Raw genomic sequence first — 25,568 nt, 5'->3', positions numbered from 1 at the left:
ATGATCATTTAAAAAATTATTTTTCACCTTCCAAGCACTGTTTTATGGTAAATAATTACTATTTGGTCCTAAGTGTCCTTATAAGCAAATAATTTGTACTGCGGATGGTTTTTATTTTCCTGACACATTATACAACTCTAATCACTGAATTCTTCCTCATCACTGAAGCATGTGCTCTTCTTTATCCTCAGGCGCCGTGAATCCTCTGATGTTGAGGGGCCCCCTGCACTGGGTTTCATTTGTTCTGTTCTTCAGTCTTGGCTGGCTAGGAGGCGATGGCTTGGCTGGCTAGGAGGCGATGGCTTGGCTGAGACTGTCGAGAGCGGGGTCTTCCCCTTAGCCTTCACTTTCTACTGCATCCTCAATTTCTTCTGGTTTGGCAATTTTCTTTTTCTTCTTTTCTTTCTTCGTTGGAGGCTCACATTCTCCAAGCATGTTTTTCAGACAGGCATAACTTAAGTGCCCACTTTCCCCACATTCATAACACTTCAATTTATCAAAGTAGTTTCGCCTTCAGATGAATTCAGCTGCTGTCCCATTGTCAATAACAATGCTTGCCTTTATCACTCTACCAACAAATGTTTGTTGTTTATGGCTCTAGTGCAGTTTTGTCTAGAGTCTTTATCCAAAAATAATATAAGTGCAACCCCTTTACTCTTCCTCATATCTTTGTCTTTCATTATAGTAACCCCAGTATAAGTCGGTGTCTGTCAGGTAGAAGGACAAGTTGGACACATACACTGTGCTCTTACTTGGAACCAAGCCACCACTCATTTCTTCAGGGACAGCAGACCTGGCGCAGCGGGGATTCAACCCTGACTTTTCCTCACCCCTCACAGTGGCCTGGGCATCCAGCGCCCAGACGGGGTTGGCGCAGAGCCCTGGGGTCGCAGCAGCAGAGGGGCCCTGCGCAGCTCCCTTCAGTCGGGCCACACTGGCAGGCGCATGTGTCTGGGAGTTCTATTTTTTCTTATATCACTATGACAAATGAACAGACCTACCTCCTGTTTCCAGTTGAACTCCCGGAGTCAAGTGAAGAAATTCTGGTTTCATGCTTACTCGGGAGCCAGAAATAAAACCAATCACAAATTCACAATGGTGCTCAGCCATTCTAACCTAAATGGAATATAATAGGTCATGTTACAGGAAAATAATCATATAGAGTAATTCTATGAAAGTAAAAAGTCTGCTCTATTAGCTTGAAACTTTTTACATTATCTGAAACAGGTCATCTTAGGTATGAATTGGGATGGTGAAACATATTTGCCTCATTAAGAGCCTAAGACCTCCCTTTCCCCAAAGAACAATAGTTGAAAACATCAATAATCCCATACTACATCCATTAAGATCAGGATGCTGCATACTCCCTGTAATAATGGTCAGTGACCCACCTACTTCCAAAGAATGGGAGTTGTGTAAAGCAGGTACATTTTCAAGAGGTAAACAAAGGAATCTCTCACTTTCACCCTTTTCCTACCTCTTTAGCATTTGCTATTGCCAGTTTCCCCACTTCTACACTATTATTTCACAGGCTCAGCAGCTCTTCCCCAAGACTCACACTGTTCCATTCCAGCACAGCTCCCGGAGGCCAGACCTACATTTCCAGAAATGTCAGGACTTGCACTGACGCCTGGTCCCTCTGCTTCTTTATTTATGCCCTATTCAGTGGTGGGGTTAGAACCTGATTCTAGCACCATTTAAGTCCTAACAGCTATATGTACAGTCTTTGAAATACTGTGGAAAAATAAAAATTTCCATGGTTATGCTTTAAAGTGATCATTATGATTTCTTAAAATATCTGTAAAGGTGCCTTATCCACAGTTCTAGGTGACTATCCAACTATCCAAATAAAAAGAAACATTCTATTTTAGTGCGCAGGGGCCAGGCTGGGTGGGGTCTGTGGTGTCCCTGGCCATTAGAGAGATGCAAATTAATGCTAAGATTTCATCTTACTCCAGAAAGAATGGCAATCATCAAGAAATCTAAAAATAACAACGCTGTTCTGGCTGGGGTGAAAAAGGAACCCTCTGACATTGTTGGCGGGAATATAAACTAATACAACCATTATGGTAATCAGTATGGAGATTTCTCAAAGAACTAAAATTAGAAATTCCATTTGACTCAGCTACCCCCCTTCTAGGTATCTTCCCCAAAGAGTTTAAGACATCATACTACAGCAATACATGTATACCAATGTTTATAGCAGCACAATTCATAACAGCCAAATCCTGGAAACAACCTGTATACCCATCAACAGAAGACTGGATAAAGAAAATGCAGTATCTATATACTCTAATGGAATACTACTCAGCTATAAAGAAAGACAAGTTTGAGACATTTGTAGGAAAGTGGATGAACCTGGAAAATATAATGTTGAGTGAAATCAGACACACAAGCTTGAATACTGTATAATATTTCTCATTTGAGTAAGGCAAAGTAAGAGAAAAATAAAGGAAGGATAGGAGGAGACAAAAGGATGGATCTCTTGCAGATGGGAAAAGGTCCAGAGGACTAAGGGAAAGGGGATGGGGAATCAGGTGGAGCAAAGATATGCCATGTACAGGATCCTAATAACCTCAACATTAGAAGCCATAAGCAGGAACTAATAATATCAACAAGAATGACAAGGGGGAAAGGAAATCTGGACCGGGAGGGAGGAAGAGGATTAAAGGAAACAAGCTCTCATGTACATGTACCAACTCCCCAAGATGACTGTAAAATGCATGTACTGCAAACATGTATTAAAAAAAAGAACCTCTAATATGTGATGAAACAATGCAGCCAGACTCCTCAGCTTCTCCCACAATACCAATCAATACCAAAGACAGAATAAGAGGAAGCCACTTTTTTTTTTTTTGGTAACAGGGATCAAACTTGGGTCCTTGCGCTTGCGCAGCAGGCGGCGAAACCACTGAGCTAAATCCCCGGTCCAGGAAACCACTTTGTATGGGCTGCTGTCCTGAGAACGTGGGACTCAGGAAACAGAAGCTGCATGTCTGGAAAGCTTTTCATTTTCACTTTTACCTCATAGTGAGATGAAGAAGACATCTTAAAAGCAGCTAAAAGTAGATATCTTACTGTCTTCTGTTTCTCTCCGAGTCAATTCAATTCACCTAAGTGTACACTACAAGATACAGAATGCTATTAACTATCAAGGAACACTGTGCAACTGGCATGAACACACTGTCAACAAACAGCAGACAAATCTGGGGAGTGGAGGTGGCAGGGCTCCACAGACTCCCACACCCCGTCACTTACCGCAGCACTAGTGTAGTCCCCGGTGGCCAGGGAGCCAGCAGAGCTCATTTCTGCAATGAGCAGGCAGCCCCGGTGCAGAGGCAGACCCACTTCCTCCAGGCCCTTCACAACTCCTGAGCCTGGCACCACATGGGCATTTACTACATCTGCCCAGGATGCTATTTTAAAGACACCACCTAAGAAGGAGGGAAAAAATATTTGCTGATTCTCAAACAAAACCCTCTATCCTTTTACACAACCACCCAACTACAATAGGAACAAGCCCCTAGTAACATGTTAATGAAGGAGTCCAACAAGTCAAAAGCTTTAGTGGCATCAGCGCACTTCTCTGCACTTCTCTGTCCACTTAGTAGCTCAGTGAGAGAAGACAGAAAAAATGCTGCAAGTTCTGCATTTTGTGTATCGGTAGCACTGAGGAGACTGCTTTACTTTGCAGTTAGAAGCCTGAGACCATCAAGAAAGCTCATGCCATTAGAAATGGGACTCCTGTGAAGAAGGGTATTTACTGAGGTCAAGGACAGTGACATTCTGACTTTCCTCTTGAAGAAGACAAACTCTGACCCTGCAGGACTCTCAGCAACTTTACTCTATGTTTCTATGTGTTCCTTAGTTATCCTAATTTCAATAGGCAACTATATACATACATTTAAAAAGCCAACAGTAAAAATATGAACTGATTTTTAAAGAAACTACATATAAACCTGAAGAAAGGTTGTGCAACTCTTACTTCAGTCAATGAACTAAGCTAAGCAATGTGACAGTGGTGTGACACCTCTCTGCACACGAAAATAGTCACTTATAGACAGTTACATTCTAAAGAAATGCTCAGGGGATCTGCATGCATTCCTTTAAGAAAAATTAAGTTGCCTCAAAGATGCTCACAATAAGTATTAAATAACATGAGTAAATATCTTTTACAAGGTTAACTGAAAAAAGCATTAAATATGCACAGTATCACAAAACCAGAAATTTTCACAGGATGGGTAGTAGAACCAAACATTTTTTCCAACCTTTTTGAGTCCCCATTTGATACTACAAAACAACTTTTAAAAAAGGAGGTATAACCTTTTCTGCTGCAAATAAATGTTATACTGTTTTTTCATTTTTTCTTATATCTATAATTTTCTGCCAGGAACAACATCTGTCAATTCTAGCCAAACCCAGGCACTCTTTTGGTATCTAGACACTCATTTTTTCAGGTGGATTACCACTGCAGGGTTCTCAGTTCAAGACATTTAAACCTAACCACCTTGCATTTTCAAGAATGGACCTGTGGCCCATGCCAGCAAGGGAAGGTTTCCTAGTATAAGCCAAGGTGGTTGGTTTGGGGTGAACACAGGGAATTTGCCTGAGAAAGAAGTCAACATAGAAGAAAGCAGAACTGAGAGATGGAGAGAAAGCAATTTCAGAAGACATCACTTCAGTTCCTGGATCTGATGGCACTTGATGGCCTGCTCTATGAAAATCAATACAATTCCTTTTTTCCTTCAGCCAGTGTAAGCTGGATTTCTGATCCTTGAAGATTCTTGAACAATACAGGTACTTACCTTCATACTGCTTTTTTACTGTGTTTCCTATATCTGCAAATTTCCGGTCTTCAAATATTAAGAACTCATGCTGTTTTGCCAGAGCTGTCAACTCCTTCATCACATCCAGAGTAAAATCATCCAAAATATCTACATGTGTCTTGAGCATGCAGATACTGGGCCCTAAGGTATTTGCTAGCTGCAACAGCTCCCTGGCCTCTGAAACATCAGCAGACAGACACAGGTTGGTCTCCTTCTTCTGCATAAGCCTGAGAAGCTTTGATGCAACCGGGTGGATCCCGGGCAGCTCTGCACGTGCAGCAAAGCTGAGTTCTTCAGGTGCTTTCTTTATAGCGAGGAGAGAGCCATTCTGATGAGTGGCCGCAAAGACATTCTCCTGAATGAATCGCTTTACTCTCCCAACCATCTCCGCATCAATTTTTTGCTGCTGCTCGAGAATCTCCAGCATTGTGGACAATGTACACACTGAGTGGAGGTGGATCCCATGGGCCTGCAACTTGTCCCTGCCACCCTGCTCCCGGTCCAGGAGCACTATGGCATCGGTGACCTTCAGGCCCTCCTTCTGCAGAGCCTCAATGGTTTCTAGAACACTACCTCCGCTGGTGACCACATCTTCAATGACTAGACAAGTTTCTCCAGGATTAAGCGCTCCTTCTACAAGACGCTTAGTACCTAGAAAAGAAAAAAGGTTGTTCATTCCAATTTTAAACTGGGTGTGGTGGGGCAGGCCTGTAACTCCAGCACTTGAGAAGTTGAGGCAGGAGGATCACTGGGAATTCAAGGCCAGTCTGGGTTACATACTGAGTTCAAGGCCAGCCTGAGCTACACAGTGAGACCTTGTCTCAAACAAAACAAAACAAAACAAAAAGCAACCAATTTTATGTGCATCCAACTCAACATTTATCTTACAGTCTAAATTTGGTATGTACCTAAGAAAAGGTGAATGATCTACAAGTAAATCTTTTCTGTTCATTTACTTTTATTGTTTCCCATGACTCAATTTGCCATGATTGTTTTGTTCAGTGCCTCTATATCCCAAAATTGCCAGTTATGTACAGAACATAGTAAAACTAGCAAAATACCTTGCAGTGTAAATAACTACTAATTAATGTGTTTATGATTAAATTTCCAAATACTGGGTTTCTTAAAGCAAAAATCACCTAGATTTAGTAGTTACAAAACACAGAATAACTGAGGATCATCCATGAAATCGTTTTTTTCCCCCCATCTACAAACTATTTCAAGTTTATCACTTAGATTCACCTGAACAACTGACTTCTGAAAATACAGGGCAATACCTCAGTTCATGAACAAAAGCATTTGGCAAAATTCTGCTTCCATTTGCAAACTCCACATTGAATGACAAACATGATCACAGCTATCTTCCCCTTACAAACACTACAAACACAGAGGCAGCCATCTTTCCTAAAATCATAAAATAAATTAAGTTCATAAACTGAGGTACTATTGTACATTCAAGCCAGCCATAGTGGTGCATGCCTGTAACTCCAGCACTTGAGGTGGAGACAGGAGGGATTATTAGAAATTCTACGCCCGCCTGGGCTACACAGTCATCAAGGCCAGCCTGAACTACAAAATGAAATTCTGTCTCAAAAATAAACTAAAGGACTTTGGGGAAAATAGCAGAGTGGTGAGCAACAACTCAGCCTCCCTGAGACTCAGAATCCAGACACTGGAAAATAACGTGGGGGGAAAAGAGAGTAGATCCCCAGGAACCAAGAAGGATCTGACAGGAAAATTAAAACCTACAGAGAAATTGAAGAGACAGAACACAACATGCAGAAGGGAAGGGACAGTCTACACTTTCTCCTGGCCCCCTGGCTTAAGGCTCACATGAGAGACTGAATCTACAGAGACTAAGTAAAAGCTGGGGACTCCAGAGGCATTCAGGGAGAAACTTGGCAGTGGAACAGACAAGTAGGTTCTGTGAGATGCAGGGAGAGTGCAGGATTCTGCCCCAACATGAGTCCTTCAACAGGCAACAGCTGGTAAGTGACTCCAGTCCTAGCACCCACCATATCCCTGGACAGAGTGCTTGGCTGGATGCCATTCCCAGGAAGGGTTGATTGTTTGAGTCTGGAACTCAGAGCAGCTTTAGGACTGCTTTACATCAGGGCTCCCAGTGCTACATTCCCACAGTGATGGGGTGAGAGACATCAACAGGAGACAGATGCAGTCAGAAAGTGAGAATCAGGTTGAAAAGGACCCCCTTGGGGCCTGAGGTAAAGGACACAGGCTCTGCTCCCATGGCCAGAGGCCAGCTCAGCCTGAGTTGCTCTGGATGTGAAAGTCAAGGCACTGGCACCCTTGCCCTTGGTGGCTGCAGCCAACATGGATCTGGGGTCTGACTGGCTTCTTTATCTACCAGCATGAGCAAGGACACATCTTCACCTGGATGCTGCCCCAAAATTGTGCATCCTGGAAGAAAACCACACATTCAAAATCACAGAGAAATTTTTTTGTGTTGTTTTTTGTTTTGCAAACGTGTGTGCTATTTTTTGTATGTTTTTTCTTTTTTCCTTTTCCCTTTTCTTCTTCACCAGTTTACTGGACTTTGGGGAATTTTCTTTTTGTCCTTCCCTGCTTCTTATATCTTTTCCTTTTTTTTTTTTTTTGGTACCAGGGATAGAACTTCGTACCTTGCACTTGCAAGGCAGGCAGCAGCACCACTGAGCTACATCCCCAGCCCTCTTTTCCTTATTTTTTCCGTCCCTACCATTTAATTTTTCACTCTTATTTTTACTCCCCATATAATTTCTTTTTTCTCCCTCTTTTACTTTTACCTTCTATTGCTCATTAAGTTTTTTTCACTTACCTTTACCTAATTCTATAAACATCCTTCCACAGTCTGGGCTACATAGTACTTTCAAGGCCAGCCTGAACTACACAGCAAGACCCTGTCTCAAAAATAAATAAATAAACAAATAAAACACCGCCCCCCCCAGCTGCTCAGATACCAAAAAGAAGAGAATATGAAAAATTGATTCAACAGCTGCTAGATGATGCAACAAAGACAACTAAGAGTAATTCTCCACAATGAATGTAATCATTATGTACTACAAACATGTACTAAAAAAAATCCTGGAGAAAATTTTTTAAAAAATAAAATTACATATACATTCATATGCACTATAAGGAAAATATTCTGCAACCTGCACCATTACCACAATCTTAGGAATTATATAATGCAATGTGACTAAATTACTTCTCTGTCCTCAAACTCTACTTGAGAATATTGCCAGATAATCTACAAAACGTAAATAACTCAGGCTACAGACTTTATAGGCTTGTTTTTGCATTTTCTACTACAATTTATCTTGAAAGATAAATTTGAAATAGATAGCATTTTGCCCACCTTTTGAGCTTTACCATGGGTATCCTCTCTGACCTTTCCCAGTTCTTTTAACTCCTTTTGCTCCCCCTGAACAATTATCAAATTTAACTGAATCTACTTAAGAGTAAAATGCAAGACTAAAAATACGCAATATTGAGAGTACTTACAGTTATGCTAATAAATGATTTCATTCTAGAAACATAACATATAAGGAAATGGAAATACTTTCCCTAGCCCGGCTCAGTGGTGCACACCTGTAGTCCCAGCACTCAGGAGGGGAGGCTGAGGCAGGAGGATCGCTAAGAGTTTGAGGCCAGCCTGGGCTACACAGTGAGACCAAGGCCAGCTGACCTACACAGTGTGACTCTGTCTCAAAAAAAGACAAGACAAAAAAAAAAAAATTCTTTATAGGAGAAGATTCAGATAATTTCTCTTTTTTAGCTCAGAAAATTTAATGTTGCCTTTAAGCAGCAAAACCTCAACTGAATATTTGTCTTCTTTTCTTAACAGCAATCTCAAACAAAAGTATATATGTACTGAACACCCACAAATACAGAACCTCATCACTTAACTCATGATCAATCTCGTTTCATCTGTATCCTCATTCATGCCCTCCCCCAAGTTTTATAAGCAAATCCCAGACAGCCTATGATTTACCATAAAAATTTTGAGAGTGATCCATAAGTCTTTAAAATTATACTAACACAAAAAACATTCATTCCTTAATATCACTAATAAATATGAAGTTCATTCCAGTACTTTTAGGTTGGTTTTCAGGTTTTAAAGCAAACCCACTCAATAACCTATTGGCATGGACCCATAAAAAGATATCTTCATGAGGTATTTTTATGAGAGGTACCTTTATGAGAGTACTCTGATTCACACACTGCTCTTGGTGAAGTTTTAATATGACTACACTGGGAAAGGATGCACTCTTAGGGTATGTGCTCATGAGGGAAAGGCCAATACAAATGCTGGAGTTTCAGAAAGGGTGCAAAAAAAGAGCACTTATTCACTTCATTCCCTAATAAATACAAAGCATATTAGCCCTAGACTCTAAAGAATAAGTGATTTATATCAACAATTAACAAATTCCATAGGAGCTAACAACTTAAAAGACCTAGATGAATAGTAATATAATTCTAGTAAAACATCAGTGCACAAAGAAAATATTTGAACAGATTACATATTGACAATGTTTATGCTACTTTTACCATAATCCTTTGTTTCTTTCCTTCTAATAAGCATTGGGATTTGATGGGTTGAGCAGATAACTGCAGCCAGTGGCAAAGCTGTGTAAGGTACTCCACACACAGTGTCAAAACTGATTCCTGCATTTTGGGCAGTTTGGAATAAACTATCTGCGACCTGTAAGAAAAGGAACACAACCTATTATAAACTGATACTTCTTAAACCAATTTTTCACTAGTAAACCCTTAGTAATTCACTTTTTCTACATAGAGGAAACACACCATAGCAAGATTCTGGGTGGTGAGAGGTTGCCAGACCAACCACCTCAAGGAGTGCTTCAATTCTTTTAAAATACCTGTCCGTGGTGGGTGACCAACAAACAGAAACCCTGTTTGAGGTAGAGAGAAGGTACATATTCTCTCTTTTTTGGAGGGGGCAATACTGAGGATTAGATCCTGTGAATGCTGAGCTACATCCCCTGCTCCTTTTAATTTTGAGACAGGGTCTTGCTAGATCGCTCAAGCTACCCTCAAAAACGTGCAATTCTCTTGCCTCACCCTCCCACAGTAGTTGAGATTACACGCATGTGCCACCATGCCCAGCCAAAATTTTATATCTTCCATAGAATTTTCTGTTCTGGGATAATTTTTTCCAAACTACCTGTTTATTCTAGGAAGATGATAATGTTCCATATAGTGTCCAATATGGTACCACTAGCCACATACGACTATTTGAATTAAAAATTCATAATGCTGCCTGTAAGCCCAGCACTCTGAAGTAGAAGGATCAAAAAATCCAGCCCAACCTGGGCAATTTAGGAAGATCCTGACAAAACAAATGGGAGAGGGGTAGTGTAGCCCAGTGTAAATGCCCTGGGTTCAACCACCAGTACTAAAAACAAAACAAAAAAACCCAAATCATAATGTTTAATATTGACATATGGCTAGTAGCTACTCTTCCGAACAGCACATTTAAACCTACTCAAAGTGTGGTCTGCAGTTTTGGCTTGCAGCTTGTTAGAAATGCAAAATCTCTTGCCTGATGTAGTGGTGTGCACCCGTAATCCCAGCACTCAGGAGGCTGAGGCAGGAGGATCGCTTCAAGTTTGAAACCAGCACAGGCTACACAGAAGAGTGCAAGGCCAACCTGAACTACATAGCGAAACTCTGTCTCAAAAAAGAAATGCACAATCTCAAGGCCCTACCCTCAGGGCACCTGAACCCAATCTCACATTTTAACAAAATTTCCAGGTGTTTCACATATACTCAAGTTCAGGAAGCACTGTGCTAGAAACCTCTGTTGGGGACAAACTTTACTACTTATACTGACCAAAAAAACTGCCTCCTTGATGCCCACTGTCTGGCCTTAGTTCTTACTCCTGACCACACAATACAAAATTGAATCCCCCTTTTTAAGCAACAGCCTTTCCAAATATTTCACTCTCCCGCCCACCCAGGTTTTCCTTTCTTCCTTAACTCTCACTTTCTGGGATCTAAAAACACACGACTGAAGCCGGTTGTGGTGGTCCCAGCACTCAGGAGGCTGAGGCAGGAGGACTGCTGTGAGTTCGAGGCCAGCCTGGGCTACATAGTGAAACCCTGTCTCAAAAAACTAAAATAAATAAAGAAATAAATAAATGAAAAGAAAGAAAGAGAAAACTACAAAGGAAGAAAGAAGAAAGGAAGAAAGAAAGAAAGAAACTACACAGCCAGGAGTTCTCTACCCAAACCGGGTTTCCCAACTCTTCCAAAGCTCGTGTCAAAGTCACTCAGTCAACGTACCCCTCAAACCCAACAATGTTTGGCCTGTGTTTCTCAAACCTACTCCCCAGACTGACAGCCGGGTGGGCTTGCCTGCTTGGCTCGCCTGCCTTCGCCCACAGCCCAACCCCTGTCACCTTCCTCCATCTGCAGGTCTCCTTCCCGCCACCCAGGGCTGTCCTTCCTCTTCGAGCTGGTACCTGACTGAGAAGACGCGGTCGAGATATGATCCCTCGCAGATCGATGTAAACGGGGGAGGAGAGCCCGCTCTTCAGTACGAAATCCCCAAACTTGAAAGCCTGCACTTCGTACAGGGCCGTCACCAGATGTCCTAAAGTAGCGCCCACTGCCGCCATGCTTGAACGCTCCCAGTCTGGACCAGCGCGCCCGCCGGCGGCCGTGTGACATCACCGGAGGTCCCGCCCCCTTCCACCGCCCCTTCCGGCCGGGACGAGGTCCAGGGGCCGCCTGGGGGCTCAGGGCTAAAGCCCGGACACCTTGGCTGGCTCTGGTCATGAGGCTGGCTCTGGTGATGAGGCTGGCTCTAGCAGGAGAGTTTGTGTAGACTCTGCCCAGTTTTTCTAGCTCAGTGTCCCCTCGATGATTCTTAGTTATCGCTATTCCTTGACATCACGCGCCAGTTATTAGCCCGTTACCCTCTCCCAAGGCTTCGGGAAGACGTCGGATGTTAACTTCCCAGCAGCTGTAAGAGACGTGATAGTAATTTGCACGCGGAAACTCGAAGGCCTGAGCAGATCATTGTTCATGACCTCTGCTGCGGGGTGCGGCCGGCAGGAAGGAAAGGAGATGAGGCAGGGAAACGGGAGTTGGGGGACCGGAGTTGATCGGTGTCCGGGTTATCCGGGAGAGTGATGCTGCTGGCCAGCCTGAAAACGCACGCCCGTCTATCTGGTTTACAAATTAATCCTGCAGAGAGGTTCTCCATTCGGGGTGGAAGACAATACCTTATCCTAATTTAAGGAAAATAGCCCATTAAAACCACAGGGCCCATGATACTAATTCATCAAACTGATTCTGATTTTATTTCTATATTCTTATGCGTGTTTTCTCTGAGGAGATTGTGCTGAACGACCAATGCAAAAAGCTTGTGCTTTTTTGTTTTTGATGTACTGGGGATTGAACCCAGGACCTCACACAGGTTAGGCAAGCGCACTACCACTGAACTCCCCAGCTCAGGCCGGTGCTTTTGATACTTACTTCTCCTTGTAAGTTAATGAAGTAGCTGGGCGTGGTGGTGCACACCTGTGATCTCAGCACTCAGGAGGTTGAGGCAGGAGGATCGCTGAGAATTCGAGGCCAGCCTTGACTATGTAGTGAGACCCTGTCTTATAAGTAAATAAATAAATAAATGTCACCTGATTAAGAGGTTTCCAAAACTGAGATGAGGTCTTAACCCACCCTAAGCACAGAATGTTTAGAGGTTCACTGACTTCCCAAGTAGCATAATAATCTTTAGGACGAATCAAAGGGAAGGGAAGGGTTTACTAGGCAGAGCTTTTCGTAGGCACTCACAGAAGTGGGACTCCTTATGAGCTGGAGCTGGGTGTACTTTATTTATGGGGCCTGGGGGGCGTTCTCAAGATGGACGCTGGAGGATGTGCATTCCTTTTGTCCTTGGCTTACCTTCCCATCTGCAGGCTATGTTGGTGCAAACCATTTACAATAATATGATTGAAATTGAGCTGTGTGTGTGTGTGTGTGTGTAAAATTTTTTCTTTTATCCTACTTCAAAACCTTGATGAAATAGAAGGCAAGTGCTGAAATATTTTTGTTCCTATTGGCAAAGTAAGCTACTCAAAACATTTAAGCCAGGTGTGGTGGTGTACTGCTATAATCCCAGCACTTAGAGTGGCTGAGGCAGGAGGATTGCCAGGAGTTTGAGGCCAGCCTGGATGACATAGTGAGTTCAAGGCCAGCCTGCAGTACATAGCAAGACTGTGTCCCCAAAACAAAACAAATTTCAATCTTTAACACTCTAGCTAATCAGTAGTGAACTATGGATTGCCTCATTTGCACCTGGGTAGCATATGCAGACTTTCGAAGTCTGATCAGGTCTGCATAGGCTGCCCCAGGTTCCTGGAGTCCACAACAGAATGCATAAATGTGTGGAATCCAGCCCAAAAGGTCTGCCAACTTTCAGTACAGTGTTACCAGGTGGGACACCAGAACGTTGTCCACAACACACCTGAAGCTTCCTTAGATAGCAAAATGCTTTAGACTGTTTCTTTAGGGCATGAAATTGTTTTCTTTCTTAAAATCTGGGCAAAGCTGTCTTAATAATAATATGATATTTTTGCTTGTCAAAGGCTTTCACATATTTGGGGGAAAAATTACTCTTTGAGCAAATAATTTAATTTAAAAAGACAACCAAAAGTAATGTCTTTAGTATAGTATATTTATAGGAATGCATAACATATGAGATGTACATTTTGAAGTTTCATTCATAACATAACATTTACTGTAGTAATAATAACAAGACAGCAGATCATCACTTTACAACATTACACATGAATGAGTTTGACTTACAAATAAAATATTTACAACCTACCTTTACAAAACGACATTGTGTGCATACAAAATGAACAACTGCAGAAAAATTTAAAAATGATAAAACAACAAAAACCCAGAAGATACACTTAAGGCAGACCAGCAAGACACTGAAATAATTAAGGCTGTGGAATTCTTCTGCACCTTGAAAATATAGAGCTATTTATCAATACTGTGGAGTGTTTTAAAATCAAGTGTTACAAGCCTGATGGAAGTATGTACTTATATGTATATGTATAATGGTCCCTATGGGGAAACCTGTCCACTATGGATAAGGCCCTTTATCTGAATAGTCAGAGAAGCCCACCAAAAATTTGCAAAAGACTTGTGAGGAGGTCACTCAAAACCAAGAGGTGCCAATGTAATTTGCAAACCAAATATGAATAATTCAAATATAAAGAGACCTCTGAGTCTAGGTAAACAAATAGCCTAAATGATGGTCCTGCTGTTTCACATTTTGTTAGTTGGCTCTGTGGACTTCAAAGGACAGCAAATTCCTACTGAGCAGAGTTTGTCTCCACAAATTAGCCCTAATGGTTTTGAATGGCCCTGAATGGTTTTCCAGTAAAAACACTGTCCTACCTGGGCTGTCTGCAAATGGATAGATTTCTGCATATGAGCAATAACATATACATACATATTATACACTATGTACATGTACAGATGTACACATATCTATATTTTCCAACAGTTGCACTTGGATCACTACTGCTCTCTGAATAGGATCTCATTGTCAAGAGTATGTTCAGCTTTTTCACAGTCTTTGTATTTGTCCTACCATTAGTTTTACTCACCTTCCCCATAGAGTAGGCTGAAGTTTTGGCAGAAACAGAAATAAAAGCACCAGGGTAAAAAAAAAAAATCCAACAAAATAATGACAGATATGGCTTAAATTAGTAAGAGAAGATATATGTTTTGTTAACTTCAAATTCATAGCCACAGTCTATGAGGTCATGGTAACAGTCTCCATAGTACCCCAGAACATGGGTTAGGTTCCTGATGGGAGTCAGGGATTTATGGGACTCCTATGTTGCTAACCCTGGACTAGCAAATCCACCTGGTTAAATTAAACATCAGGAGTTGGCATTCCAAACATTGGTATTTGCACTTTTTCTACCATTCTCCCTTTTCTCGCTAACCTCATTTTCTGAAATAAGTTATCTGACTAAACTGTTATTTTGATCATTTGAATAAAAACTACACCTGACCACATTTGAGAATGTCTCTACAAACAGGCTGATAGGAAATCACAATAGCCTGTGAGTATTAAATTTAGGCTTTCCATAAATGTCCTTTAAAAATGAAACATTACCTTAGAGTTACTGTTTTTTTTCCTCTCCTCTAACTTCTCTCTATATATTCAGTATATATATTGAAAATAAGGAAGAAATCCCATTCATAAAAATATGGCCTTATGAGACTTCTGTATAGATTTTTCATGTGAACAACATGATTAAAAACATCTAGTGCTATGGACATATTTCAGTCCTTTTTAACCCTCTAGAATTAATGAAACTGAGAGCTTTACTGTTTTCAAAAAATAAATATTAACATAGAGTTTCCTTTTTCTTGAGGGAGCATGTTCTGTTTTCCCTAAGCCTACCCCCAGCCTAATCATTCATTCCCAAAAGATCTCTAGATTTTAAGTAGCAAAGAAAGATCATGATGCAGTTTTACAAATAAATCCACTGAAAGCTCACACTCTGTGTTTGCCTGACTCAGACTCCACAGGGATGCTAGCCAGAAGAGAAAGGATTACAGTCTACATTCCTCAAAACCCATCTAGTACAATTCATACAATTCGCTGGCTATCCCGAATAAGGGAGTGGTGAGTCTGCATTCTTGCCCTACTACAGAGACCCTTTATGTTCAAAATATTTCCTCCTCTATCAAATGCATCAGAGAAAGTTTTAGTTGATGCACCATTTAGTTTACGTCATATTTGTTCCTTCATATTCTCACAAGTCTAAATTTCCATGTTCTTCCACATAGGCAAGAAAAAAAAGTAATGACTGACTCACAGGCTGTATCAAATCATGGAGGCTATGGAACCACAAATATGCTATTCCTGAAAGACCTAACTGTCCAAAAAAAAAGAAATTGATCCAAGTGTTCCCTCCAAAAACCAACAGCCCAATTCATTTCTATCCCTGGGCACCTATTTTGGCTCTTCTAATAGGTTCTTGTGAGACTAAAGATACGAATGGTGATGATATTGGAAGATATACTGTCCTCACTTCTGCTATCTTAGTGAGGAAATTGGCTGTTTGGGTTCTTCTCTGTCCATTTTGCCAGAGCGTAAAGCTTGAGAAGCGAAGGTAACTTTGCATCTTAATCTTCTCATCTCCCATAAGAAATAGTGGAGAAAACAGTTTATGGACCTGAGACTTCATCAGCTCTCCTAATCTTTGTCTGTAGACAAGCTTTTAAATGACCAAAATTATAGGGTAAAACCAAATAACATTTAGACAAAGAGCACGTACTACTTCCAATAGAAGCACTTTATAGAATTTAACCTCATGAGTTTGTAAATGGTATCTAAAGACATGAATATTGAAAACCTGGAATGTTCAAAGTTACTATCAATAAAATTCTTAGCACTGGCAGTGTGTAGCACTTTTAAAAAATGAGAGCATTTTATAGATGTCTCAACAATAGTATTTTCTCAACATTCCTATGTGATTAGTGTCCTTCATCCTCCCCACACCCACCCACTACCATTTTAACAATGGGGATGTGTGGGGCGGCAAACAACAAAAACTTTCTGTTAGAAAGCATGAATCTGGAATAGTGAGGCAGAAGCTCAAGAATTCCTGGTCCTGTTCTATATTCAGCAGTTTCCATTTAAAAGATACTTTAAAATAAAGAAAAATACTGCAATGCTAGTCAATCTAAATGCAGTGGACTTCTTCATTTCCCATCCTCCCCTCCAAAAGGCACTACTATTTATAAAGTCTTTGTGAACCACAAAGCGTTGAAGCCAACTTTCTCCTCTGCCTCCATCACTTCCTTTTAGATTGCTTACAGCTGGGAGCAGCCTGAAGGACAACTCCAGCATTACAATTACTTTTAAAAAAATGTTTTTCATCACATTCATGTGTAAGTGGATATAAATCTATTTTAAAAATTGAAACAAATGTAAAAGATGACAGAAAATATTATACTTCTTACAAGTAGGTGATTGTGGGTTGTCCCTGATCTTTTCCTTCTTTCTGCACTTCACCCTTAACAATGCAAAAACAAAGACGCTCTAAACTGTATGCAGTGAATGTAAGCCAAGCAAGAAACTTGGGATTTTAATGAACCCTGCCCCTAGTTCAGCTGAAAATTCACTCCTGCTAAGAACTACCATAATTGTAGCGGAAGTGGACTATTTTCTCTCCCCTCTTCTCCACTACCGAGGAATAAATCTCTGCTAAAGCAAGTACAAGAGCATGGTCCCCAATCCTGTCCCCTACCACATTCGCTCACAGAACAACCTAAGCTACATTTCCCAGCCCCACTTTCTGGGATTTCTTGTTATTTCTAGCTTTGGAGAATTCTTGAACTGAGACCATTATCTTATCCCTGTTGGGAGGGACCAGGTGCTGTGCTGATTGGGAGCCTCCCTATTTGTTTCTTCAGTTATCAAACTATGTAAAATATATTCCCTTTTTCTTAGGGCCTCTGTTAAGTTCATTCTACTCTACTGACTGTACTTTGGCTCCAGATAACAAAAATCACACTACTTTTCATTTCCATGTCCCTCCTTCCCTGACTTCCCCAACACATGTACTTGGGGGGCATTCCATGCAGCCCCCTATCAGGATCATCTTGGCTTTGATAGCAAAGCTAATATGAAAGCTGTGCCTCTGTCTAACGTTCTGTCATTCGCCTGCCCTACAACAGGATTTCGGTGCAGGCTTCCTGCTGCAGTCTGTGCACCACTGTCCTGGATGCTGTCATAGCAATTCTGAATGGCTCCAAGGGAAGCTGTTTATCCCAGTCAGCCACGGTGGTCAGAAGAGCATTTGCCAAGCCGTACTTCAGAGGTGAGCTATCCCCTACAAGCCCTGTGGGTGGAGCTTTCCTCTTTCCTGCTTTATGCCATAATGAAAACATGTTTGCTAAAAGGGCTTTTAGTAGACACCGTTGAAATTTTAAAATATCCTGCCATACAGAATTATAGTTGTATACACGTCACACTTTAAATGAAGACTGCAGAGGGTTAGAGAGCTCTGAGGGAGGCTTAATGACCTGGGCCCACTCAAAAACTAGGAAACAATACAGTCGGAGCTGGTTTCCATAAATGTGGTCAATTCCCAAAACACTAAGTCCTATCTAGTCTTATTGCTTGTACTTGCTACTAATTTATTAATCTACAATCTTGGATGGGATGAGGTGGAAGGTGGATGAATAAGCTCACTTTGAAACCAAAGGAAAAATATTCTGAGTATTTTTAATTCTCCAGTTTTACTGTGAGGATTTATATATTAAAGGTCAGGCTTAGTTTCCGCCATTCCTTTTTTATTTAAATAGGTTTGTAGTTCTTGTTATTGTTCATGAATTCTCTGCTTGCACTTCTGTGTTGCATGATTTTAATCTTCTCAGTCCCACGAACAGGAGAGAAGTAATGGCTGATTTAAACACACACTTGAGTTATATTTTTAGAATATTATTTGCTTAAAATCAATTTTCAAAACACATTCTAGAAAACAAAGGGTGGGTCATCTACAAACACAAAGTCCAAAAACTCTTTCCCTTACGCACTCCCCAAATAAACCAAAGCAAAACAAACAAACAAAAACCATGAATTGCCCAGGTTTAGTTGCTTTCCCATTAGAGAGAAAAAGGGCAGTTAATAATCTTGTATGGAAAAATACACCAGAAAGCAGCATTGGCCTCCACATGCAATTAGTCCTTTTAGTCCAGAGAAATACTGGTGGCTGAGTGGTGATAAGTATTGCAACCTCAGTTAAAATTCAATGCTCGGTTAGGGTGATGTATCAGGTTTGCTCATGGCTTTAAAAAGGACTTAGGACCAGGCCTGCAAAAGGCTTGTATGGCTGCCTCCTTTTGGTAAGACCCCTACGCTTCAGTGGGGTTAGAAATAAAGCAAGCCAACTTTCTGTAGACGAAGTCAGAAAGTGTTGGTACATTGTTCATAGGAACTGTAGGAAAGGTTTCTCTTTGCCCTTTTGAATGAACCTGTGATAGTCACTTACCTATTTCAAGCCAGGTATAGACATAAAAATAACCCCACAACTCTTCCTGGCTTTGGACTTACTTCCTGGCAGACTTTCCTGCCAGATGAACTGTGAGCCAGTCGTGAATTCGGGGGTATTATTTCATATACAGTACCAATCTTCATCAAATAACCCATGACTGAGAGAAAAAAAAATCTCATTCACAGATTGCAAAAGGGTAACATTGCTTTCTCTTAATGCACAGATTTTGGTAAAAGATTTCTATACAAGATTTATAAAATGCTCTAAAAAATTCGTCATCTAATTGTGCTTAGTCAAAACAATGTAATGCTTCGGTAAGTAAATTACTGTCTTAACTGGAGCACTCTGATTTACTTATGATTGATTTCATATATAACTCTATATTATAAAACTCTGAAACCTGAATGGGGTCTATTACAGTGTATGTGTACATGTAACCTATTAAGAAACTATATCTAAGTCATCTAAACCAGAATAATTGACATATATGACATCTCTGCTAAGTAGAACTTTTGGCTTACATTTTCAGCAAAGCCAGAAGCCTTTCACACTCACCACAGTGAGTTTAAGGCTTGCCCACTTAATCAATCATTTTGGAATGTACAATTAAACATTTTATAACAGCTAGTATTCTTGTTATCCCTGGCCTTTCTTTTAATTCTTTCTGCAGCTCTGCATCTTTATTTCTCAGAATTACCTTCTGGAAAGCCCCTGGGTTTCAGGTGACTTTTACTGCTGCTCAGACCCTGAAAAACCAGCAGCGAGGTGTAAGAGGACATTGCTCACTCCAGAGAGCCACACAGGGTGAAGTAACAGACAGAGTTATTTACAGACAGTCAGTCTTGCTTTGGTTCACACCCCCCATCTATGTGATACCTCAGGGGCTGGGAGATGGCTATGTCCCTTGGTTCACTCTGTTGACAATGTAGCTCTTGACATTGGGAATAGGACGCACATCATTCTGGTGCTTGCGGCGCTCTATGAAGCAGGCCAGGCGGGAGGTGTCCAGGGGGATCTTGGAGTAGCTGCCATTGTGTGGCTGCAGCCACGGGTGCTGCAGGCAAGTGGCTGCTGTGGGCCGCCGGCGGAAGTCTTCCTGTAAGATCACATTGATGAAATCTCTGGCGGCATTGCTCACACCACAGAAGTACTCGTGGGGGAAGCTGAAATCCACCCTGCACACGTTGATGCACGTCTCCTCTTTGCTTTCATCCAGGAAGGGCGAGACCCCGCTCAGCATGACATAGGTCAGAACCCCGATGCTCCAGATATCTGTGCCCAGGGAGACGGGGATGCCTTGGATCACTTCTGGGGCAGCGAACTCGGGATTCCCCAGCAGGTGGTGGATGTGGAAGTGGCCTGAGATCTGGACAGCATCTTCCAAGTCAATGAGCTTCACTCGAGGCACTGGAATCCGAAGGTCAATGAGCAGGTTCTCAGGCTGTAGGGAGGCAGGGGAAAGAGAAGCGAGTTCTGTGTTTTGACTCCCAGTAGGACTCTGTTAGTGAAAACATGCTCCTCCTATTCTTTCATGAGGCCTATGGCACACTGCAAGTGCCCTGGGCAACAGCATGGAAGGCTGCAGTGGGTTTGAACTCACTAACCTCTGAGTGTGGGTTGTACTTCAAAGAAGTTGTTGGACATTGAAAATTTTGGAGGGTTTTTGGATTTGTTTTCAGTGCTGGGGATTGAACGCAGGACCACATGCATGCTAAACACTGAGCTGCAAACCTAAGCCCAAATATCCTGTCTTCTTAACTATCCTTTGCTACAGTGGCTTGTCTTTGAGCAGCATGAGGGGGACATTTATTGGTTTCCTTCTATATCATTAGAATAGGTGGTTAAATCTTCCCAGCCATCTCTCATCCAAGATCTCACTGTGTCTCTGGTGTGTTCTCATTCTTTTATTACTAATGCACCGAAATCTCATCTAAGTAAACGAACTGAGGTTTGTATTTCTTAAGGGTGATGACTGGGAAGTTGGAGCCAGCCGTTTTGCTGCCAGGGTGGCTATTCTTACTACCTTTATGTCCAGGTGTGCAACCCTGCAGTTGTGAAGGTACTGCAGAGCCTCCATGATGTCCCGGATGTAGAAAGCTACTTTCTCCTCCATCAATTCGTCATGATTCATAAGGTAGTCTAAGAGCCGGCCATCATCCATCCTGAAAGGGGATAGGAAAAGGAAAAGGAAATGTTTTTGAAGAATCAGAAAAATGACTCATGTATGAAGTTTTCAAGTCTCTAAGATCTCTCTTCCAGTATTGCAACACATGCAGACCTGAGAACCCAAAGAAAGTGCAATGTTCAGAACTAAAAATAAAGTTACAAGTGTGGTGAGCCCAAGAAAGAAATCCATACAACCTTGTTTAAGAAACATTGTTTTTTAAAAATACATTTGTCCAAACCCATAGAATGTATGACCCAAAGTATGAACTCTGATGTGAAGTGTGGACATAGGGCTATCATGCGTGCACCACTCTGTGCGAGCTGCACATGCAGGGGTAAGTGGCATATGGAAGGTCTCTGTACTGTCCGCTTAACTTTATGTAAATCTGCTCTAAAATTTCATGTAAAAATGCTCTAAAAATAGAAATTATTTTAAAAAAATTGTTCACTAGGAAAAAGTTCTGATACCCCTTTAAAGGGTTAGATTACAAAATAAAGATACTCTTCACCAAGAAAGACATCAGCAATATTCAGATTAACCAGAGCCTAGACCCAATAACACATCCCAATAACATATTTTGCAAACACTTTTTTGGGGGGGAGTAGGTATCGGGTTCCTGTAGGGCTCTACCACCAACCTACATCTCTAGCTCTTGCGAACAAAGTAAAACGAAACAAAAAAATAAACAAACCAGGAAAAGTTGTGATTTAGAAAGTAAGAGAAAATAAGGAACTCCTTAACAAAGGAGAGCAAGAAAAATAGGAAAGGACTCCAGCTTTGGGGGCTCACTTTGAGGAGGGGGATCAGACTGGCCCAACCAGAGAGGCGGAGGCCAGCTTTCAAGGGTTAGCTTGTGGGCTGGGTCTGGTTGATCATTATCTCAGTCCTGGTCTCATAGCTGTGGAATCCTATGGCTGAGAAGTGACTCCATTCCCAATAAAGGATTGTCTCTGGTCATGGTGGTTCGGTCATGTGGGGCTCAGCTTTTCCTGGAATCCAGGTGATCACAGGTTGAGGACAATGGCTGGAGGCTTCTGGGTGTAGCTGGGTGTCCCTGTACATCCCTTACCTTCCTGTTCTCAGTCCTGAAATAGGGGGAGATCATTCAAACCCAGCGCCAAGTGATCCAGCTGTGTCAGCTGTTAGGCAGATACCCTGTAAATGACTGATATACCCGTATGCAGATCCTAGAAGGAATTTGACCCCAAATATTACAGTAACAAAGGACACAAAATGAAGGTCAAGCTTTGTTCCACTTTTACTTGCCTATTGGGCATTTCCAGTGCCAAGAATTGCAATTTTGAGCAAAAATGCCCTTTAAGTCTCTTACTGTCCCAGAGAAAACACAAATGGCTCCTGGGATCAGAGCTCAGGATTCTGCCTGACCCCCAACCCTACAGTGGTCTCCAACCACGTTATGATTGTCATTCCTCCACGAGGCACTTTATCTCCTTAATCTCAAGGAGGAATAGCACAAAGCTCTCTCTCCTTTGTTTTTAATGTTACTATTTTACTCTCTGGTTATGGTTTCCTTTTGGGTGTTTAAGACCAAGTAGGCAACTCAAACTAACTTCTCTTTATTATTAAGTTCAGTCAAGCTTCCTCAGGGGTCCTTTTTGGGGCCTGTGATGAGCCTTTTGGCTCCCTCAGTTGTTTCTTCTACCACTTGCATCTACTAGTATAGGTCATGGTCTTATTTGTCCACATGGCTTCCCTTGGAAGCCTGGGGACATCTCCATCTGCAGTGACCCTCCTTTTTGTGGAGGTCATGTTGTTGATATTCTCCTCTGGGGTCCAACAAGCCCCCTGCTCAGGATGTTGGGAGGCTCCCTGGAGTTGCAGGGCCCTTTCAAAGCATAACCTGGATCCTGGCTAACCTCAGAAGGCAAGGGCCAAAATATTGGCTATCCTCTTATCCCTTTGTTTCTTGGAGCTTTGGTCTTTAAGGCCTGGGATGTTGAACAACTAGAAGGTCAGTTACACCATCTTGATGTGGGAGCAGAAGGTCTTAATCCTATGGTAATTCCCCCTGGATACCGGGAGTCAGACAGCCTATCATCTTAGAACACTGTCCAGGGTGTCTGCTAGCGGGCATACTCCTGCAGCATGCTAACAAACAGAGTCTTGCAAAGAAAATACAAAACTAGCAGGAGCATAATCCATGAGACATATTTAGTTTAGTTTTGTCAAAGAGTTGTATCTATGAGTATTTGTTACACTCCTCTTAAGTATTAGCAAATACTTAAGGCTTTTTTTTTGAGATAGGGTCTCACTACATCATCCAGGCTGGCCTTGAACTCACTGTGTAGCCCAGGCTGGCCTCGAACTCAAGGCAATCCTCCTGCTTCAGCCTCCCAAGTGCTGGGATTACAGGCACACCACGCCTGGTCATTTTTAAAATTTACCTTTAAAACTTTACACAATTTCTGGATTTGGATAAATTACTCTTTTTTTCTTAATAATGTAAAATATATTCCTTTTAAATAGGAATACAACTTAACTTTCCCTTTTCTATAGAATTATAGATGAGAATGTTAACTCTTAGAAACCTTATATTTAGTGAAGAACCAAGAAGAAAGCAATCCTACTCTGTTTTTTTATACGTCAAGTATGAAAATGCATTTAAAATACTGAAACCATGTTTTTTTGTTTGTTTTGCTTTTTGAGATGGGGAGGGTGTCACTATGCCACTCAGGCTGGTCTTGAACTCATGAGTTTAAGCAATCCCATCACCTCAACCTTCCAATTAGCTACAGGCACCATTCCTGGCTCCACAAACCAATTTTATTTGTCAGTTTTCAGTTAGGGAAAATATAAAGTAGGCCAAGCTTGCCCTTGACTTTCTTGATTCCTTTTTGAATCCTTTGCTTTTTAGGCAGCTTCCCAACTTTAAAGACTGATTGAGAATGTGGTATGTGGAGCCAGCTATGCCTGGGTTTGGATCCTGGTTCTGCTACCAATTGGCTGGAGGCTGGGGATAAGTCATTTAAATTCTCTGTGCTCTGACTTCCCTGCAGTGTACTTTAAAGCAGAAATAATAATAACCATGCAAAATAATAACATGTACTTTATTATGAGGATTGTGCAAGGATCGGGGGAGACAGTTAGGCACTAAAGCATAATTGGTAGTATAAATAAATGCTCGATAAGTGGTAGTTATTTTTAGGCACCCTGTGCCCAGTTATAGCAAGAAGTGACAAAATTCTTTGTTGTGAATTGCACTGACAAAGGGACACCCCAGGGAATGCCCAGGCAGAGGAGCCCGATCCAGGGTCAGAAATTACTTTGGATGACAGCTGAAATCTCCTTGGCTGGGTTTCTTTCTTCTCCTCTAGCTTGCTCTGCCCCACCAATCTCTTCTACTTTCCCTTTGGAAGCAAAGGCTGGGACTGGTGAAGGCCCTGTCGCCTTCCTCTCATCCTAGTGAGTAGGAATGGTAAGAGTAGAGCACAAGGGAGCAGCGCCGGTCCTGTAAATGCATCCTCCACGAACTTCAGAGAGCAACGAAGAGAGATATTCATGGTAACACTGCTCCAAGCCCAGAAAGACTTAGCCAACTTCAACCTAAGAGTTTTGGATAATGGAGATGTCCGCACCCCACCCTAGACTAGCAGAATCTCAGAAAAGCCCCACCAGCAATTCTGATAGCCACCAAAGCGAGACCACAGTCATGGCACAACTAAGATTCGATGGTTCAGCTCAGGCCCTGGCTCCCTACACACCCTCTCTGGACCCCAAGTCTAACCTAGCACCTTCTATGTTCTCACAGCAGCCTGTGCTAATGCATGGATTTCTTTCCTAGTGTTTACCATACTATATAGAAATCGTCCAAGTATCTCTTGTTCTTTCTTATTCATCTTAAAGCTCCTCAAGGTAAACAACTGTATCTTTTGTTTTTGTTTTTTGTTTTTTTGTTACTGGGGATGGAACTCAGGAACTTGTACCTGCAAGGCAGGCGCAGAACCACTGAGCTAAATCCCCAGCACAACTGTATCTTTTCATCTTTGTTCTCTAGGAAATCTGGAATAAGTGAAATGTTTTGAAGAGCAAGTTCCACCCTAGAAGAATTCCTTGGGCAGTAGACTGGGGTGCTGCTGTGACAGAGGATGGACGCACAAACCCCTCTCAACTCCACATTTCATTTCACCTCCACATCTGTCAACCAGCCCATTGTAGATAAGTTCTCCCTAAACTCCTGCCCAACCTGAGTCCACGAGAGAAAGAAAATGAACACTGGAGTGAGAAGTGAGTGGAAATTTAGTTAGGTGAGAGGAATGAGTTCTGGTGCTGTACTGCACAGTAGGGTGGCTGTATATTTCAAAATAGCTAGAAGAGACCATGTTCAGTGTTCCCACCACGAAGAAATGATAAATGTTCAAGGTAATGGATATGCTAGTTACCTTGATTTGATCATTATGCAATGGTATACATGTATTGAAACATCACGCTGTATCCTGTAAATATACCATTATATGTCAATCAAAAATAAAATGAAACTAAAAAAAAATAATTGGA

The 25,568-nt window shown here is 41.7% G+C and overlaps 2 protein-coding genes and 1 long non-coding RNA gene across 20 annotated transcripts in view; 1 reads left to right on the top strand and 2 right to left on the bottom strand.

Annotated features, from left to right (window-relative positions):
- The window catches only part of Umps (uridine monophosphate synthetase), a 19,143-nt gene extending 7,623 nt beyond the window's left edge, over positions 1-11,520 (bottom strand). Inside the window, exons 1-5 of the mRNA XM_004835210.3 lie at positions 11,312-11,520; positions 9,375-9,528; positions 4,806-5,477; positions 3,259-3,434; positions 1,002-1,116 (exon numbers count right to left, since the gene is read on the bottom strand). Of these exons, the coding sequence (XP_004835267.1) occupies positions 1,002-1,116; positions 3,259-3,434; positions 4,806-5,477; positions 9,375-9,528; positions 11,312-11,467 (1,273 nt within the window). The 5' untranslated portion in view covers positions 11,468-11,520. The remainder of the gene's footprint in view (positions 1-1,001; positions 1,117-3,258; positions 3,435-4,805; positions 5,478-9,374; positions 9,529-11,311) is intronic.
- LOC110349562 (uncharacterized) lies at positions 11,521-25,568 on the top strand. 2 transcript variants are annotated; one of them, XR_015450680.1, is made up of 4 exons: positions 11,521-11,816; positions 16,696-17,710; positions 20,103-20,306; positions 25,069-25,568. It is a non-coding gene; the product is annotated as an uncharacterized LOC110349562 (long non-coding RNA). The 2 variants fall into 2 exon arrangements; XR_002395576.2 differs by lacking the exon at positions 11,521-11,816 and having other exon boundaries at positions 16,696-16,778; positions 17,568-17,710; positions 25,069-25,560.
- Kalrn (kalirin RhoGEF kinase) overlaps positions 16,017-25,568 on the bottom strand; it is a 698,268-nt gene continuing 688,716 nt past the window's right edge. For all 17 annotated transcript variants that reach the window (XM_021259403.2, XM_021259427.2, XM_021259411.2 and 14 more), the window contains 2 exons: positions 20,910-21,048; positions 16,017-20,327 (listed from right to left, as the gene is read on the bottom strand). In XM_021259403.2, coding sequence (XP_021115062.1) covers positions 19,782-20,327; positions 20,910-21,048 — 685 coding nt within the window. In that variant the 3' untranslated portion in view covers positions 16,017-19,781. The remainder of the gene's footprint in view (positions 20,328-20,909; positions 21,049-25,568) is intronic.

This window comes from Heterocephalus glaber, unplaced genomic scaffold (genome assembly GCF_053883595.1).
Source record: "Heterocephalus glaber isolate CG9 unplaced genomic scaffold, H.glaber_assembly_v1.0 deba00000122, whole genome shotgun sequence".
Classification (NCBI taxonomy): Eukaryota; Metazoa; Chordata; class Mammalia; order Rodentia; family Bathyergidae; genus Heterocephalus; species Heterocephalus glaber.
Note: the sequence above shows the minus strand (reverse complement) of the source record. Positions and strands in the feature narration are given on the sequence as shown.